Source organism: Aptenodytes forsteri, unplaced genomic scaffold (assembly GCF_000699145.1).
Source record: "Aptenodytes forsteri isolate BGI_AS27 unplaced genomic scaffold, ASM69914v1 Scaffold299, whole genome shotgun sequence".
NCBI lineage: Eukaryota > Metazoa > Chordata > Aves > Sphenisciformes > Spheniscidae > Aptenodytes > Aptenodytes forsteri.
Window position 1 is genome coordinate 1 of NW_008794154.1, and position 16,459 is coordinate 16,459.

General features: G+C 37.7%; 1 protein-coding gene across 1 annotated transcript in view; it reads left to right on the top strand.

The window, feature by feature from the left end:
* Nucleotides 1–138: 138 nt before the first annotated feature.
* SI (sucrase-isomaltase) overlaps nucleotides 139–16,459 on the top strand; it is a gene marked incomplete at its 5' end in the record, with an annotated part of 31,270 nt that continues 14,949 nt past the window's right edge. The window contains 17 exons of the mRNA XM_019471961.1: nucleotides 139–223; nucleotides 1,322–1,378; nucleotides 2,035–2,159; nucleotides 2,555–2,643; nucleotides 5,801–5,850; nucleotides 7,213–7,383; nucleotides 8,324–8,473; nucleotides 10,099–10,308; nucleotides 11,173–11,327; nucleotides 12,559–12,727; nucleotides 13,618–13,714; nucleotides 13,826–13,938; nucleotides 14,041–14,166; nucleotides 14,979–15,107; nucleotides 15,219–15,326; nucleotides 15,610–15,672; nucleotides 15,936–16,070. Coding sequence (XP_019327506.1) covers nucleotides 139–223; nucleotides 1,322–1,378; nucleotides 2,035–2,159; nucleotides 2,555–2,643; nucleotides 5,801–5,850; nucleotides 7,213–7,383; nucleotides 8,324–8,473; nucleotides 10,099–10,308; nucleotides 11,173–11,327; nucleotides 12,559–12,727; nucleotides 13,618–13,714; nucleotides 13,826–13,938; nucleotides 14,041–14,166; nucleotides 14,979–15,107; nucleotides 15,219–15,326; nucleotides 15,610–15,672; nucleotides 15,936–16,070 — 2,032 coding nt within the window. The remainder of the gene's footprint in view (nucleotides 224–1,321; nucleotides 1,379–2,034; nucleotides 2,160–2,554; nucleotides 2,644–5,800; nucleotides 5,851–7,212; nucleotides 7,384–8,323; nucleotides 8,474–10,098; nucleotides 10,309–11,172; nucleotides 11,328–12,558; nucleotides 12,728–13,617; nucleotides 13,715–13,825; nucleotides 13,939–14,040; nucleotides 14,167–14,978; nucleotides 15,108–15,218; nucleotides 15,327–15,609; nucleotides 15,673–15,935; nucleotides 16,071–16,459) is intronic.

Consider the following 16,459-nt stretch of genomic DNA (forward strand, 5'->3'; position numbering starts at 1 on the left):
AAAAAAAAAGAGGGCAATTTTGATCTGGCGTTCTTCAGTCATGATTCTAGACAATCAGTACCCTGAAATATGGGGATTGCTGATGATGGTATAGTTCATAAAAAACCAGTTACTGCTATATCCTTCCCACTTGCCCAGGTTCTACTCTGATGAAGTGACGTGGAGTGTCGATAGGCAGTTCCTGTGGGGCCCTGGGCTGCTTATTTCCCCTGTACTTGACCCGGTAGGTTTGGCTGTTTTGGTATCGATCTCATAACCAGTTCATGGGGCGCAGGGACGTGTCGAGTCACCAGTCCAGCTCTTTTCTCTGGCAGGGGGCTGCAGCATAAAAACCCCAAGATACGCTATGCCCGTCACTCCTTTATTGCTCTGATCGAAACCACCTTCCAGCTCTGAGCCTTTGTTTTTCGGTCTTGTGACGATTCTGTTATTCAGCTTAAAGGTTATAGCTCCTCTACTATATCTGTATTTCCTGCTGAAATCACACTCTCCCTCCTTTTTTATGCTGAACAAGCTGAACCGCAAAAATAGGCTCTGCCGTTTCCCTGAGGATCCCAGGAAATTTGCTCTGGTCCTATTCTAGTCTGAACTCTTCTGTCTTGACCAGACCTGTAAACTCTCTTGGCAAAGAGATTGCAGAGGGCCTTGTTTATTAGCATCAACACAGCTCTATCTCCAGTGCAAACATGTTTTTTGCTGGATCCTTAGATTATGTTCCTTTTTTCATGGGTACATCGCGTTACTTGTTGATGGGTTCCTGACAAGCCTAGGTTTTGCTTCTTTTTTCTTCCCCCTCCCCCCCCTTCATTTATTGCTTCCAGTGAGAGAGCCCACAGCATTTTTTTATCGCTGCCGAAATGGAAAATCTTGCACTTTGTGCTATTAAATCCCACTCCTATTTTCCAGTCCTCTAGGGAGTCTAAGTCATCTGGTCCGATATTCTGATTCACCTCAGCTTTGTATCGTCTCTGCATTTCATTCAGAATCAGCTTCTCTTGCTGCATTTCAGCTTGTCTGAGATGCAGCAAGGAAACAAATAGCTCGTGGCTTATTCTGTGGCAGAGTCTTGTGAATAATGATTGTTAACGCCAGTAACACATATGTCATGGAGAAACACAACGTATTTGTTAAATACATAAAATGAAAGCAAGAATCTGCTGTCTTCCTTTCAGGACATCACCATAAAACCCATTAAAGAAAACAGTGAAGAGGAGAAGTATCAATGATTTTCTCAATGTGAACTTTAGTTTTATTGGAAAATTTAGTTTATTCGATTAAGTTGCCTTCAGATATGAAAGTCGTTTCTTCGTTCACCTTTCAGGGTGTGGATGCAATTCAAGCATATATTCCTGATGCAGTATGGTACGAGTATGATACAGTAGGTAAATGCAGAGGATACTATGGGGAGATTTTCTAAATGGCTATGTGACAAAATAAGATTGTCAGCCCTGCTTTGCTGACAGAGACCTAAAGCAAAGCCCACAGGAAGGAAAATGGTGAGACAAGGGATGAAGGGTGGTGGGTTAAGTGCACAACTCAACGCCTCAAGAAAGGACACAGAGGCGTGGAATATAGCACAGGAGATGGGAAGACAGATTGAGCGGGAACTTTAGCAAAGACCATGTCTGAAATAAAATAAAACAGAATAATTCTAATTCTAATACACGAGAGTTTGCAATTATTGTTTACTAATCTCATTTCTGCAAACAAGTTTCCCGCTGCTGTGATGATCCTTTTGATGGGTGAAAAAGGACATTGTTTGTGTCAGATTCCCATATTCACGTCAGAGTCCCAACAGGACTTGCTCTCTGCATTGACTGAGCCAAAACTGAATAGTGAGAGATGTTGATTTATGACATTAGATCATATTGATATGCAGTTGTTTTACGCTATGTGCCCATTGGCACATAGATGTTTACATAACTTCAGCCTTTTCTAAAAGGAAGCATTAAGATGAAACTCAGGACTTAAGAAGAAGTTCACAGCGGCGAGTAATGCAACGTACCCGTTCTCTTTTACATCCCTGTCAATAAGGGGGCAAAAATCTCAGTGAGAAAACAATGGACCAACATGTACCTGCCAGCAGACAAACTGGGACTTCATTTGAGAGGAGGCTATATTTACCCTACTCAACAACCAGCTAACACAACAGTTGCAAGGTATGCTTCAAACCCAAACGCTTTTATGGTTTTGGTTTTGGTTTTTTTTTTCAAGACTGGGCTGAGGACTTTCAAATCAGTAGCGGTCCATTGTAATTAGCATTTTCACCTTGAAATATGGGAACAACCGTGAGCCGCACCTCACTTCCGCAGCTCCTGAAATTACAGGTTCGGTGATTAATTACAGGTTTATTTGCACAGCATTTTGTAAACTTGCCATGCATTTTAGTCTGTTTACATGAAAATGAAAGGCAACCAAGGACTAGTATCTAAGACACTTCTCAAAGTATTGCAACCCTGTTGAGTGTCTCGTTCTTGACATGAACATGAAGGATGTATTAAGACTGTTTAGATACTTGTTATACATGTAAGACCGAAAGTCTCTCTTTCCACAGCCGCAAGAATCCAATGGGACTTATAATTGCCCTGGATGACAACAATACAGCTTCTGGGGACTTGTTCTGGGATGATGGAGAATCTACAGGTGAGCAGTTATCAATAGTGAAATAAGTATGATTAACAAGGCATTAATACGTACAAGTTTCAATCTTCCTGCTGCTTTCATGGAGCAAGAATAAGACATTGTTGTAACACGCTATTAATACCTGCTCGTATGTCAATACTTTTGCATCACTTTTAAGTGGGAAACTGTAACTCTCATTAGTTTATTTTTTTCTTGTTCAGGTTTCACTGTAGCCTTAAATATGTGAAGGGGTTTGGTACATTGGCATGCTGACTGTTAAGCCATGCTGTCAAGATTGAAATATATTCTGGTATATATCCAAATTAGTTTCAACGGGTGCAAGAACGCACATAATTAGTGTTCAACACTAAGAAGTGGTAGAAGATGAAAAACCAGCACTGTTATTAACTCTCTGGAATTATTTAAATTGCTTGTGAAAACAGTAGAAATTTTGTTAACTCAAAAATACGGTGTTGGAGCCAACGGGGTTTTTTGCCATCTGTTTTCCACAGCGTACGGGTGCGTAAGCACACGAGTGAGCGTGTACAGGCCATATTTGTCATGTTGCCAACCTTGCCTTTAGTAAAGCTGCCGGAGAACTTGTTTCCCCCTGGGATAGTCACTACGATTATGCCAAGGCCTGTCAACCTCATCTGTTGTGATGCACTGGCATTGATGCTACTTACCTCACCGGTTTTTTTTCTGTCAAACAATTTACAACACACATACCTTTTTTGCTTAGGGTAAGATTAAGGTTGCAACTTAATTCTGCACAAGTTAAAATTTAAAAAAAAAACCCAACAAGCGAACAACCACAACACAAACCTTTTAATATAAAGTTAAATTTATTTTGGCTTTCAGTAAAGTTAATGCTTTTGGAATACATGCATGTCTAAGGAAAGCAGGGTTCATTCTAGCGCAATGGAAAGAACCTTTCCATTATATAGCCATAGGTATTGTCTTCATTTTAATCTGGAGATGAAGGAAATTTTGACAAATGAAGTATCTTGAACTGTGGGATTTTCTGTGGGATTTCTGAGGATTTAGTTAGGCATCTTGTTTCCATTAAACTAAAAGGATTTGGGGTACTTAAATCCTTTAGGAAGCTTTTGCAGCCTTTGTCCTTCATTATATACTTTTTAGAAAACTCAGCAGGCAGTTCAAAGGGTTATTCTGAAATGATTTTTTGAAGAACTTTTGTGAAATACTCAAGCTTGTATTAAAATGATTTAAGGACTCGTATTTGACAGACTTTATTGTTTTATTTGCAATGAACCATAACATTCAGAGCTAAGGACTTTGGTTGATGGCATATGCCAGTTAATACTGTTGCATTTCAAGTAGACCCGATCTTCTCCAATTCATGTCCTACTGTATCCATAGACCGCTGTCAGTGGCAAAAGTGTCAGAGTTGTCTTTAGCTACGCTGGAATAAAATGCAGGTTAGAAAAGAGGAAAAACTGCAACAGTAAGAATGTGCAGATAAAAATGAAGTTGGAGTAGTATTACCATTGAGGTAAAAATAAATAATGCTACAATATTATGTGCATGTTTAATTTATAATCCTGAAAATTAGGTCCGCATCCTGCAGACAGTTGTTTATGGAGGTATTTTGTCTAACCATGCAGGTCCACATGTGGTATCCAAATTGGTGCATTCTTACCTCTGTCTTCTGATACACCTAACCACCTTCTTCTAGGTACTTAAGCGATCCAGTTTCTCTGGCTTATCCTCCAGTTGCTAAAAGCTACCTTTATCCTTAGTCACAATCTATTTGTTTCACTTGTGCAGGGCCCAGGGCTCTGACTAAATTTCCATGAAAGCAAGCAACTCTTGGGATTCAAAACTTCATTCCCCCTTTCCTAATTGCATAACTACCTTGTCCTCTACCGGATGTCACTGTCCTTCTAACAAAAGCAGCAGAAGGAAAAATGTGATTATGTTTCACTTCCCATGCCTCAGCTGACACTGTGAGGTTTCACCCCGGGAGAAGTTCGGGACAGGCAGCTGGAGGAGACAAGGCTAGGAAACACTGACTCCGTTGACGGGACCACCTCTGTCAAAGCCTTCAGCTTCACTCACTGTCTCCTTGATGTACCAAACTCCCCATTAGATATTTCCTAGTAGGACCCGTACGTCAGAAATCTCAGCTCAGAAGTCTGTAGTCTGAAGGGTTTCTGCACCCTGCAGGAGAAGATGGTGGTGGAGGTTATTATGCAGTCTGTTAGTGGGACAACTACAGAAAATGCCAAAAAAGTAAGATACTTGTTCTCCAGAGGAAAAGTGGTGCCAATATTAGGAAATTAATTGGAAAGAAAAAAAAGTTAGAAAACTTTATGCGTTTAACCTGTATAACTCCCTTTTGTTATTTTAAGTATACCAAACGTATCTCTCAGAAAAACTTTCAAGCCTCTACTGTTTTAAATTTTGTGGAAGTTTGGGATGCTTTTAAGAAATAGAGCTGTGATTTGGCTCATTATTGCTGCCATAAATATTGAAGGCCTTGGGTGGTTGCTATATGACAGCTATATGTACTCCTTTGTCAAGGCCTAAAATAATGAAGTTATTATTGTACTCACTTCTGTTGAGAAACAAAACAATAAAACATCTTATGACGTTATTTCCTGCCCAAAACTTACAGGTTGCAGTCTTTTCAGGGAAACTGTTTACAATTGGCTTGCAATGGTAGTATTCTTCTTTTTGTACATGGAACAAAAAATGCCAGGTTGACTCAACTTTTGCATTTCTGTTTGTGTTATTTCCGCTCTTATGGTTCTGTGGCATAGATTATTAATATTATTGTCATTTTTGCATGAAAAGTACTTATTTAGGTTATTTTAAAGGATTAACTTTGAGCCATACATCTGCATTTAAGAGAAGATAAGAAGGAACAACAGTAAAGTAAAAAATTAGTACATTTTAGAAAAGCTAATTTCAATGCATTTTTGGAAAAATTTGGAACATTAGATCTCCTGGGAGACTGGCCTAAGGACAAAAGAAGAAGAGAAATTTCAGTTCCTCAAAGAAACATTAGTAAATATTTGAGTTGCTCAGTGCAGCCTCTGAACGCAGTAATGATAATAATTAGGAATTTATTGGTCTCTAGCAGTGGCACGGTCCTGTTTTCAATGCTGTTCCTTTCTGCACTGCAAGTGTAACTTCTTTCTTTACCTTTTAGGTACAGTTGAGAGTAAAGCCTACGTTTACTATGAGTTTACAGTTTCCAGTGTAAGTATTTTCTTTAAAATGTTCTTATTTTCATTTTCAATTTTTATTAATATTCTCTTCAAAGGGCATTCTTTTCTCCCTCCTTCTTCTCCTATAATATTTACTGAGAAGCAAAGTATTTGACAAAGTCAAAGCGGAGTCACGTTCAAAATACTGTAATTTAACCGGGATGAAAATCTGCTATTTGTCTTTTCCTCTCCCAGTTGATATAAGTATCTAAACAACTCCTGCTTCCTTTCACATGACAAACTCAGCAGCAATATTTATTGAGCAAGAGAACTGTAAAGCATCAGTGGCAGTTAAAACAGAGTCAGAAAGGAGGTGAATGCAGTGTTTGGGATTCTCAAAATACTGGAAATGTGAAAAAAGTCTCTGTACACTGTAAAAATATAGCTGACTGTTTCCAAAGAGTGAGAGGGAAACCTATGCCTTGTCTGAACCCACGAAATCTACTTCACGACTAAGTTTTAGTTTTTAATTTTTTTTAACTGAAACTGTGTTGGCAAGGTTAATTTATGGCAGAGTGAAGTCCAGATAGTGTTTCTATTTAATATTGAACGGAGCGATCATATGGTGAGGATCCCAAGTAATATGATAACACAATTTTTTATAATAATAATAATAATAATAATAATAATAATAATAATAATATCTGTTAAAGGCATTCTTTCCCTTGCCATGGTGAAACAGCAGGGCAACAACTGAGAGAGAATGCATAGAAACATGGGAGTGGAAGCAAAGGACTAGAAGGTGGAAGCACATGGATTAATTATTTTTTCAGTCATATGTAATCATATAATCATTTGTAGATAAGAAACCTCAGTTACTGTTGGAGTTTGAAACTCTTTTAGCCAGATCATCAGTTGACTGTAATGATGTTGAATTAAAAATGAACATAAACTTTCACGTGGAGAGTAATAAGAAAGTTATACACTGACATATATGACAGCCATGGTACAGTTCCACTCTTTGGACTCTTAGTCTAATAATAACTAATGCAGTTGAATAGGAACTGGTATTTTTATATCAGGAAAAGTGAATATGAACCTTCACTTGTTAGATCCCGGTGAGATCACAGCTGAGTAGAGGTTATCTGCCCTGTCACAGACACGTGTCAGCCTTTCCTTATTTCCGAAACAAGCAAAAAAAGGAAGCTGAAACACAACTATGAAGCATATTGTATATATGTTAGAAAAGCACTATTGTGAGAACAACAAGCGGGGCAATAATTAATATGTGAGGAAAAAGGTATTGGCTTACTTTATGCTACAATATGAAAATATAATTAGAAAAAAATGTTAAATCAGGAGGATTTTTGGCAGATTTTTTTCATAAGAATATGATCACTGTATTATTTTTCAGAATGTTCTACAAATGAATGCTATAAACAGCAATTATGCTGATCCAAACAACTTGAAATTTGAAGAAATCAAGATATTGGGAGCGCTCCAGGAAATAACGGCAGTTACTGTATCTCAGAACAATGTTGTGGAAAATGGTCTACTTAATATCACCTATTATCCTCTAGAAAAGGTAAAACAATAACAGGAAAATGGGAAGTAAACATCTTTGAAATTGCATCACCTTTATTTTATATATTGCCAAGGACACTACTCAGTACTAATGTTGTTTCAACAGAATACATCGTGTATTTTATTACAGAACAAAAGTACAATTGCATTCAACCCAGCTGCATAGAAAGTGCACCTAAGCTCTGCTCTCAGACGCTCAGTGCAACAGAAAGTTTAGTTATGCAGTTATTCATGTAGCAACATTTAATTTCTAAGAGGAGGAATAGCTTTGTGATTTTGTTTGATATTGGAGGAAGATACACATTTTTTATGTTTTGGATGAGTATTTGTGCATTGATTTTTTTAAAACAAAATCAAGCGCGCTGTTTAAACCTCCCTTATCATGTCATACAGAGCTTTTCACACCACGAATACAGGAAAGCAGCAACACAGTGCATTTATGTGCAAAGCAAGCGAACGTGCTGCTGCTAGTGGGAAGCTTTCATGAAAGTGCTTTCCCACACTAAGGACAGTGCTGGCATTGCTTTGAACTTGCATTGTACACCCTCCTTGATTATTACAAGTGCCTGAGTTACCTGTTATGTTATCTCTGTTACAGAATCAAAATAAAAATATTTTAACTTTTTCTTAACTCTTGCATTCATATTTCAAAACGTGAAGGAGCTGTGCCCTTATCTTTATTCCTGTTTGTTTCCAAAGGAGCTGTGGGATTGACTCCGTTTTTTTAGATTCTTAATTTTTTAGATTTTGTCTGTAAGAATATCAGTTGTGTGTTATTTGTTGTTTGTAAAAGTGAGACTATATCAAAAGTTACAGGACAGATTTTTCTGTGAGTTGTCACATAAAAATGTATTGTTCCTGAGGACCGGCATCTCTGCTGACTGAAGAAAAGATGGATTTGATGTGGGATTTAATAACTGTTTATTGTTTAATGTTTATAGGTTGCTCATATAACAGGACTCCAGCTTGAACTGGGAAAATCTTACACAGTAAAATGGACTCAAAAGCTGAGTGTCAATGAAAGGTTTAATTGTTATCCCAGTCCCAATCCAACACAAGAAAGATGTGAAAAACTTGGCTGTGTTTGGGAAGTAAGCAAAAATCATTTCTCTAAACTAATGAGACAGAAAGGTTTCCAGAATCATAGCTTTCTCTTTATAGTTGTTACAGTGGAAAAAGTCGTCTGGCAGATTTGTCAGATTTAAATAAACTGGGGGCACAGACAGCTGCAGGCCTGTACTAGAAGGTTTTATTTACCTCACTAAAACTAAGGTAGCTGGCAACCGTGTAAGCTCTTCCAAAGTGTATCAGAAATGGAGGAAAAATGTGCTATTTTTTTGAAAGGTGGAAAGAAATAATACCAGAGTTATGAAAAAATAGAATAGACTTGAGATCTGCATCTTCAGCTACCTCTTCTGCCTCACTGGCACCGTGGCCTGCAAGGCTTATCCCCTTTGTCTCACCTTCATAGTCACTGAAGCACATTTTAAGTCAAACCGATTCCTCTGGATCTCAGTTTGAGAAGAAATCCTTGAATCCCCCAGAAATTTTGATTCATATGTGAACTTAATTGTTTATCTCCATGTCGAGGAGGTATATCCAAATCATAATCCCCGACATGCACTTCTTTACCACATAGCTTTATTTATTAGCATCCCATGGCTATAAGCACACGGGAGCAGCGAGCCCTGGCAGGGTTGAACTTTAGACGGTCCCTCCAACTAAATTGCTCCATGCTCCTCTAAATCTAAGTTTTACAGCTTGGACACATCTCCGAGGCATGAACACCAAAATTCTCTGCTAGCTACTCTTGAAGCAGCAACAGCTGAAGTGGTTGGTGGACTGTGCTGATTTTGTTGCACTCTTAGGAATATTTTTTTGTAATTTTGGATATTTGGAAATGGCTTTTCATGTGAAATCGAACTCTGGTCCTGTTATGGACTGGGTATGTTTTGAACACTTGTTGAAAGGCGCTTTGAATTTGGTGACGACAGGTGAATAAATATTCATTAGCAATTAAGATGTGCAGAGCAGGCATAGTTTCATTTGAACAACTAGGCAGGATTGACGGTACGTATCCAGAGGTGGAAGGCTAATGCATTAACCTACATCAGCGCATCTAACCTCGGAATACCTAGTTTGAGTGTTTATGTTCAGCTGTAGCAGGAAACCGAAAGTAATTTTGATCTTGCTGTCAGGAGATCTTAGATAAATAGAATGTAATTCCCAGTGGATATTTTAAGGATAATTCGTGTGAATAAAGCCAATGGAAAGGTCTCGTCTGATGTTGCCTGAATATCTAATGAGTCTTGGGCACATCCTCTTGTGTGAGCCAGAGACCAGAGAGCAATGGGATTAAAAGGGAGGAAGCTTTAGGAATTTCAACAGGCCAAGACTAAGCCATGTTGTGTGATTGAGCTGAATATCATAGATACAGGGAAATTAAATCCACCTTCATTGTGCGAGGATTCAGTTTCCTGACTGACTTATTTGTACAGCCTTCACTAGATTGTTTGATTATATATGATTTAGTGTAGAGATCAATGGGTTCTGTATTACTTCTTTATTGTTCATTAGTTGCATTAAATTTTTCCCAAAATTCTACATTTGACAGCTATCTGATAAACATGGGAGTTTTGGATTCCATGCTAATAACTAACAAGAAATACAGCAGGTCAGTGTAGCTCACTAACCTGCAACTTATTTCTGTTTGCAGCAAGTAACATCAAACTCAGATATTCCACCCTGCTATTACAGCTCCGACAATGCTTACTCTGTAGACAAAGTAGAATACACCTCATCAGGTTTGGCAGCCAACCTCATTTTAAACAGTGCTAAGACCACAGCTAATGAGAATTTCACTACACCAATTAGTACACTACGCCTGGAGGTGAAATATCATCTCAACCACATGCTGCAATTTAAGGTAATGTTATTCCAGAATTTCTATGAGTATGTAATGGCCTATTGTTAAAAATAGTTTTAAATATGGAAATTATAAGGGCTTTTTACTGTCAATTTTATATTACACAGACAGTAGCACCCTTGCCTAAATATGTTTCTCCTTCTAATTTAGTCGTTATTGTTCTTAGCTCACATCTTTTTTTGTCCTGTAACTCTGTACTCTCTTTTACAATGAAATTATATGAATCAAAGGTATAATGTCAATGTATATCTGTAATGTCAGCCAGAAACTCTGGAACTAAAGACATTTTATTAGTATACAGGTAAATTTATTTATAAGGGTTATCATTACTACACAGTTTATTTTTGCATTAATCGTTCTACTTCTATTCTAAAATTTTTAATACACTTTTCTTTAGAATATAATTTATTACTGTTCATTTAATAATACTGAAATAAGTGTGAAGCCTTAAAATGGTCAAGCATCAAAAACTAACTTCTGTCAGCTTTCAGAATACAGAAAACTTTAAAAATAATCTCTTAAAGGTGGCTAAAAGATTAATCAGAAAGGCATTTACCATACTCACATATATATATACACACCTGTATTTTAAATATAGATATATACTTTAAATTCATATATATAAATGATTAGACAAAATGATAAAATTCATTCCTGATCCAGAATAAATCCTTAAGGTTTTTGTTTTTCAAACCAAATACTGTGAAAGAATTGGTTAAAGAATATGTCTTGAAGGAAAATACTCCTCTCAGCAAGTGTTTTCAACAATTTTCTATAAGCATTTTAACTAATTCAGATTTCTATCGCTATAGGTAAGATTTCAAACAACTTGTTCATTGAAATGAATTGATTTTTACTTCATAGATTTATGATTATCAAAACGCACGATATGAGGTTCCGGTACCACTGAATCTCCCAAGCTCCCCAATAAGCACGGCCAAGGAAAGACTCTATGAAGTATCAGTTCAGAAAAAACCATTTGGTATACAGGTTTGGCGCAAAAGCACAGGAACAACCATGTAAGCCATAATAGTTTTATTTTATTTCACTTGTTTTTATTAGCTCTTTTCAAGCCAAACCATTTTCTTGTGTACTACTTTTTAAATACCTCAAGACTGGCTTTTGTATCCTTCCCACAAAATAGCTCTGTCTGTCAAATGCCAGATGCTGCTGCAGCGGATATGGCTTCACCATTGCATTGTATGAAAGCACTGACCAGGGAGAGGACGGAGAAGGTGCCTTGAGCAATATCCGATTTTTTCTTGTAATCATCTAAGGTTTTTCCCCTGTCACTTCATAGTCTGACACTTGCTAAAAGTCCGTTATAACATGTTGAAGTGCAGAACGTAACTCCAAAGGCTGTTTCTTGTGTAGTTCCCAAGTCTCTGGGAGGCACGACGATTTTCTACGCTTCCTAAAATTTTCCTTAGGTGACCACAGCACTGATCATTAAGGATTGATCGTTTGATTCAGTTTTGGGGAATGGTTAGGAAAAAAAGAATTAGAAGAAAGTATTGTCTCAACTAACTTACAGTCTGACAAGAGCTTCATTTCTTTCCTTGATTAAGCTTAAGTCAGAGCTAGAAAACAGAGAACAATGATGTTAGCAGTTGCGTGTGTTAAGTTTTTTATTTAAAAAAACATTCTTATGTCATTTTTTAAAGTACTCAAAACTTAATTGCAAGCTGAGTTCTTTTTTGTCAACCACAGTAATCATTCAATGTGCAATTCAGCCTCCTGGAACGATGTAATTCTTTAGCAGAGCACCATCAGGCTGCAGTTTGTTTTCAACTGTAAAGATGCGGATTTACAACAAATGAGACCTATGAATACAGTTTCAGTGTAATCTGCACAAAAAGTTCAGTGAACTGTAAAAAGCACCTTATTTACTATATTCGATGTGGCACCAAGGATCAGTCTGTGAGGAAAATATGATCATACTCTCCTGAAACACATTTTCTCACTAAATTGCCAAAATATGATGCAACTTGCTATGCATGATGCCTGTGCATTATATATATCTCTCTGAGAGACACAGAGGACTTTGCGTCTCTAAACTGTGTATCAAATTCTTAGACATCCCTATTTCATATGCTTTAAGTTTTCTCGATAACCATAACAGTCTTATTTCACCTTGACTGAAGAGTGAGATTTTCAGAGAAAAAGAGAAGCCTAAAAAAAGTGTCTGCCAGCTAAACACGGTACTGAAGACACTATATTCTTGTTTTTATTTTCCTCTTTCCATTTCAGCTGGGATTCACAGCTGCCCACCTTCACGTTCAGCGACATGTTCATTCAGATTTCTACCCGCTTAGCATCCCAGTATTTATATGGATTTGGAGAAACTGAGCACACCATGTTTCGACGTAACATGAGCTGGCACACTTGGGGAATGTTCACAAGGGATCAGCCTCCTACTGTAAGTAGAAACAAATGTAGCTTTTGGACCAATGAGCCGAAAGTGCAGAGATGTTCGGCAGGACTTTAAAGTCCAGTGGATGTCCACTGGTACTGGACACACTTATTGACTTTGATCGTATTTATCATGGCTTATAATTTGGATGGTGTCTCAATGGCAATGGTCTTTAAACCTATTTTTGTTTGTAACCAGAGAGACCAATGTGTGGAGCTCAGGCCCTGAGTCAGATGTCGGAAAACAACATATGGCTTAGAAATAACAGCACATTCCTCCTTTTTTTAATCTTCTCAGCTAATTATTCTGGAAGCTAGACATGAGTCAGGACAACTCCCACTACTTTGGGATTAAACTAGTACTTAACAGAAGTAAATCGGAAATCTTATTTCTATGTGTACACTTGTGTTATTTCCTACGAGATAGCACAATGTTTACAATATGCAGGGACTAACCAATAAAAAATTATAGCTCTAATTTCCAGTTCAGGTTTCAATATATTTTTGAGTAAATGAAAGACAACAGAATGTCAGCAGCATCTCTTGATCACATAGACACCTGCTACTGTTTGAAAAGAAGGGAAAGTTTTGTCCTGGGGAAGCACTTTCTTATTAGCAAGTTTTAAAGGCAGTAATACCTTTGCTTTCCTTCCTGCCTGGTCAGTCTGAACAGGACTGACTCAAATAGTGAAGTTGAAAGTGAACTTCTACAGGTATGTTTTTTAGGTATGTAGGGTGTAAATATATAATTTTGGAGTTTATTTGTTGTATGTTTGGCAGTTGTGTGTCTTATCTTTTATTAAATTTATTAATTATCTTTTATAAATTATTAATAAATGTAAATAAGTGAATGCTTGCGATGTTTCCCCAGTAGAATGTATTTTATTTTGTTTGCAGTACAAGTTGAATTCCTATGGTTATCAGCCATTTTACATGGCTCTTGAAGAAGATGGCAATGCCCATGGAGTTCTCTTGCTTAACAGCAATGCAATGGGTAAAAAAACCTCCACTTTATTTTCTCAATGTATTTTATTTTTATGGTCAGTGTTTTGCAATAGTAGTGAATCCAGGCATCCTTTTCTCATTTCACTTCCCCTATTTCTAGATGTGACGTTCCAGCCAACCCCTGCCCTGACGTACCGCACGACTGGAGGAATTCTCGACTTCTACATGGTTTTGGGCCCAACACCAGAACTTGTTGTTCAGGAGTACACTGCAGTAGGATTCTTACTCTATTACAAACTAATGCTGTTTTTTGGTTGGTTGGTTGGTTTGTTTTGTTTTCACCTACTCACCACAAATATTCTTTCTTATTTTTAGCTGATTGGACGACCGGTCATGCCACCCTACTGGTCTTTGGGATTCCAGTTGTGCCGCTATGGATACAAGAATGACTCGGAAATTGCCCAGCTAGTGGAGGGCATGAAGGCAGCTGGGATTCCCTATGTACGCTGGTAGCAGTTCACATTTGAGCTCATGCCTGAACTTTTGGCTTCAGAGTATTAACTAAGACCATTTAAACACAAAATCAAAAAACAATAAAAAAAACCACCACCATGGTAGAGTAGAGCAGACTATGTTTTATGTCAGAGCTGAACATCTCTGCACACTCTGGGCCATGTTAAATGTAGGTGTCAGGCTGCTTTATTTTCCTTATCATTCACACCAAAGAAACACCCAGATGCCTTAGTCAGTCATGGACTCTCGCCATGCTGGCTATGAAGGAGCAGTGGTCAACAAGAAAAACAAGCAGGAAAGAAAATGAAGCAGCATCATTCCAATGGTATATTGCTTTGTGTCAAGTCAGCTATGATTTGGCACAGGTTGTTGTTGGGAAAGTTGAAACAACACATAGATCTATCAAAATTATACTGTAAATTGAATGTGATTCTTCATTTTAAATGTAATTAACATCACTATTTCAATACAGAACAACTGTTTCCACTGTTTCCTTATAGATATGGTAACATAGGTGCAGTTTCTGTGTACATACACGTATGTACAAATCCAGGACTTTTTTCTCTATCATGTATTAATTTCTACCCTCAGACTAGATGCAGTAGTGAAAGGTTTATTTTGTATTGGACTTGCTGATAGATTGAGTAATATTCATTTAATAGCTTTAGGTTAAAGTTACAGCTGCTTCCAATTCTACAGTTCAAAAGTTCAGTAGTTTACTTATTTTGGCAGATTTTCAATAAATATGTATTTGGGAAAAAAAAAAATCATTTTACATGAATTGTTTTTGTGAACTGCAGGATGTCCAATACGTAGATATCGACCATATGGAAAGGCAACTGGATTTCACCATTAGCACAAGCTTTGCTGGATTACCAGCTCTGATTAACAGAATAAAAGAAGAAGGAATGAGATTTATCATTATCCTGGTCAGTTTTGAATACTGCTTTTAAATTTCAATATATCATTGCAGAATGCAGAATATATTCAACAGCATTTCTAAACTTGTTTTTTGAGCATAAAAGTGTTTTTAATTGTAGGATCCAGCCATCTCTGGAAATGAAACCAATTATCCTACCTTCTCAAGAGGTGTGCAGGACGATGTCTTCATAAAATGGCCCAATACCAATGACATTATATATTCCAAGGTACAGTTCTTAAAAAGTTGATGACAGTAGAAGCATGCTGTATCCAAGTGAGCAACATGTCAGCCTAGACTTCAGTGCTAGCCATAGGGGGAAAGTCTGCTAATGGTATATTCATGCCTGGCTGTAAGTGACACATTGAATAAATACTATAAACTGAATTGTCTTCAGTTTGTGTTGTCATTCATACAGGTATCAAGGAATAATGGTTATAGCTGTGTCTTGCTGATGCTCAGTTTATATTCAGTGTGGTTTGATTATTTTAAAATGTCCTTTGTCCTATTAGGTCTGGCCATTTCTTCCCAATCTGCAAGTCAATGAGTCACTGCCTGAGCAAACCCAAATACAGGTAAATACTGATATGGTTTGGTTATGGACCCAAATACAGGCAGAGCAGCACGTTAATTAAGGAAAATAGCAGCAAACTAGTTGATAAACCTTGTGGGAGGAATAAGGTACAGAAACTGGCCAGCCTTCCTAACAGAGCCAAAAAAGTTAGTGAACAAGTAATATTTTTTTTTCAATTTTTAAATTTTTTAAACAAATTCCAATATTTTAACAGTGGGATGCTTTCAATCCTGTATCTGTTTTGTTTTCCTACTATTATTACAGATCTACGGAGCACATGCTGCTTTCCCAGACTTCTTCCGCAATTCCACAGTGGGGTGGTGGAAGAGAGAAATCCTGGAGTTCTACAACAATCCCACCAACCCCTCAAGAAGCATCAAGTTTGATGGCCTGTGGATTGTAAGTGTAGAAATACATTCAATTTCTGGATTTTTTTTTTCTCTGCCAGACACTAGCAGATAGGCTGGAGGGAAAACAAGCTGAGCACCAGGCAGAACCTGAGCCCCCCAGCCAAAGGCACCACTTTGGCTTTAGGTTGTACACTTGCACTGCCTCTGTATATCATGACTTTCTTCCTCTACTGTGACACTGTCTGCACAGGGGAAACAGGGCCCAGACTCACCGTTCTTCCCTTGAAACACTTTGTGGCTCCCTGTCCCTGCACCATGCCACACGTGAATGTGTCAAGAAAACAAGGAACGGCAGACTGAGCCTGCAGCTGCAAGGGCTCCTGAGGACTTCTACAATGCTGTTTATTTGTAATTTAGAATTTAGTGTGTTTTACAGGT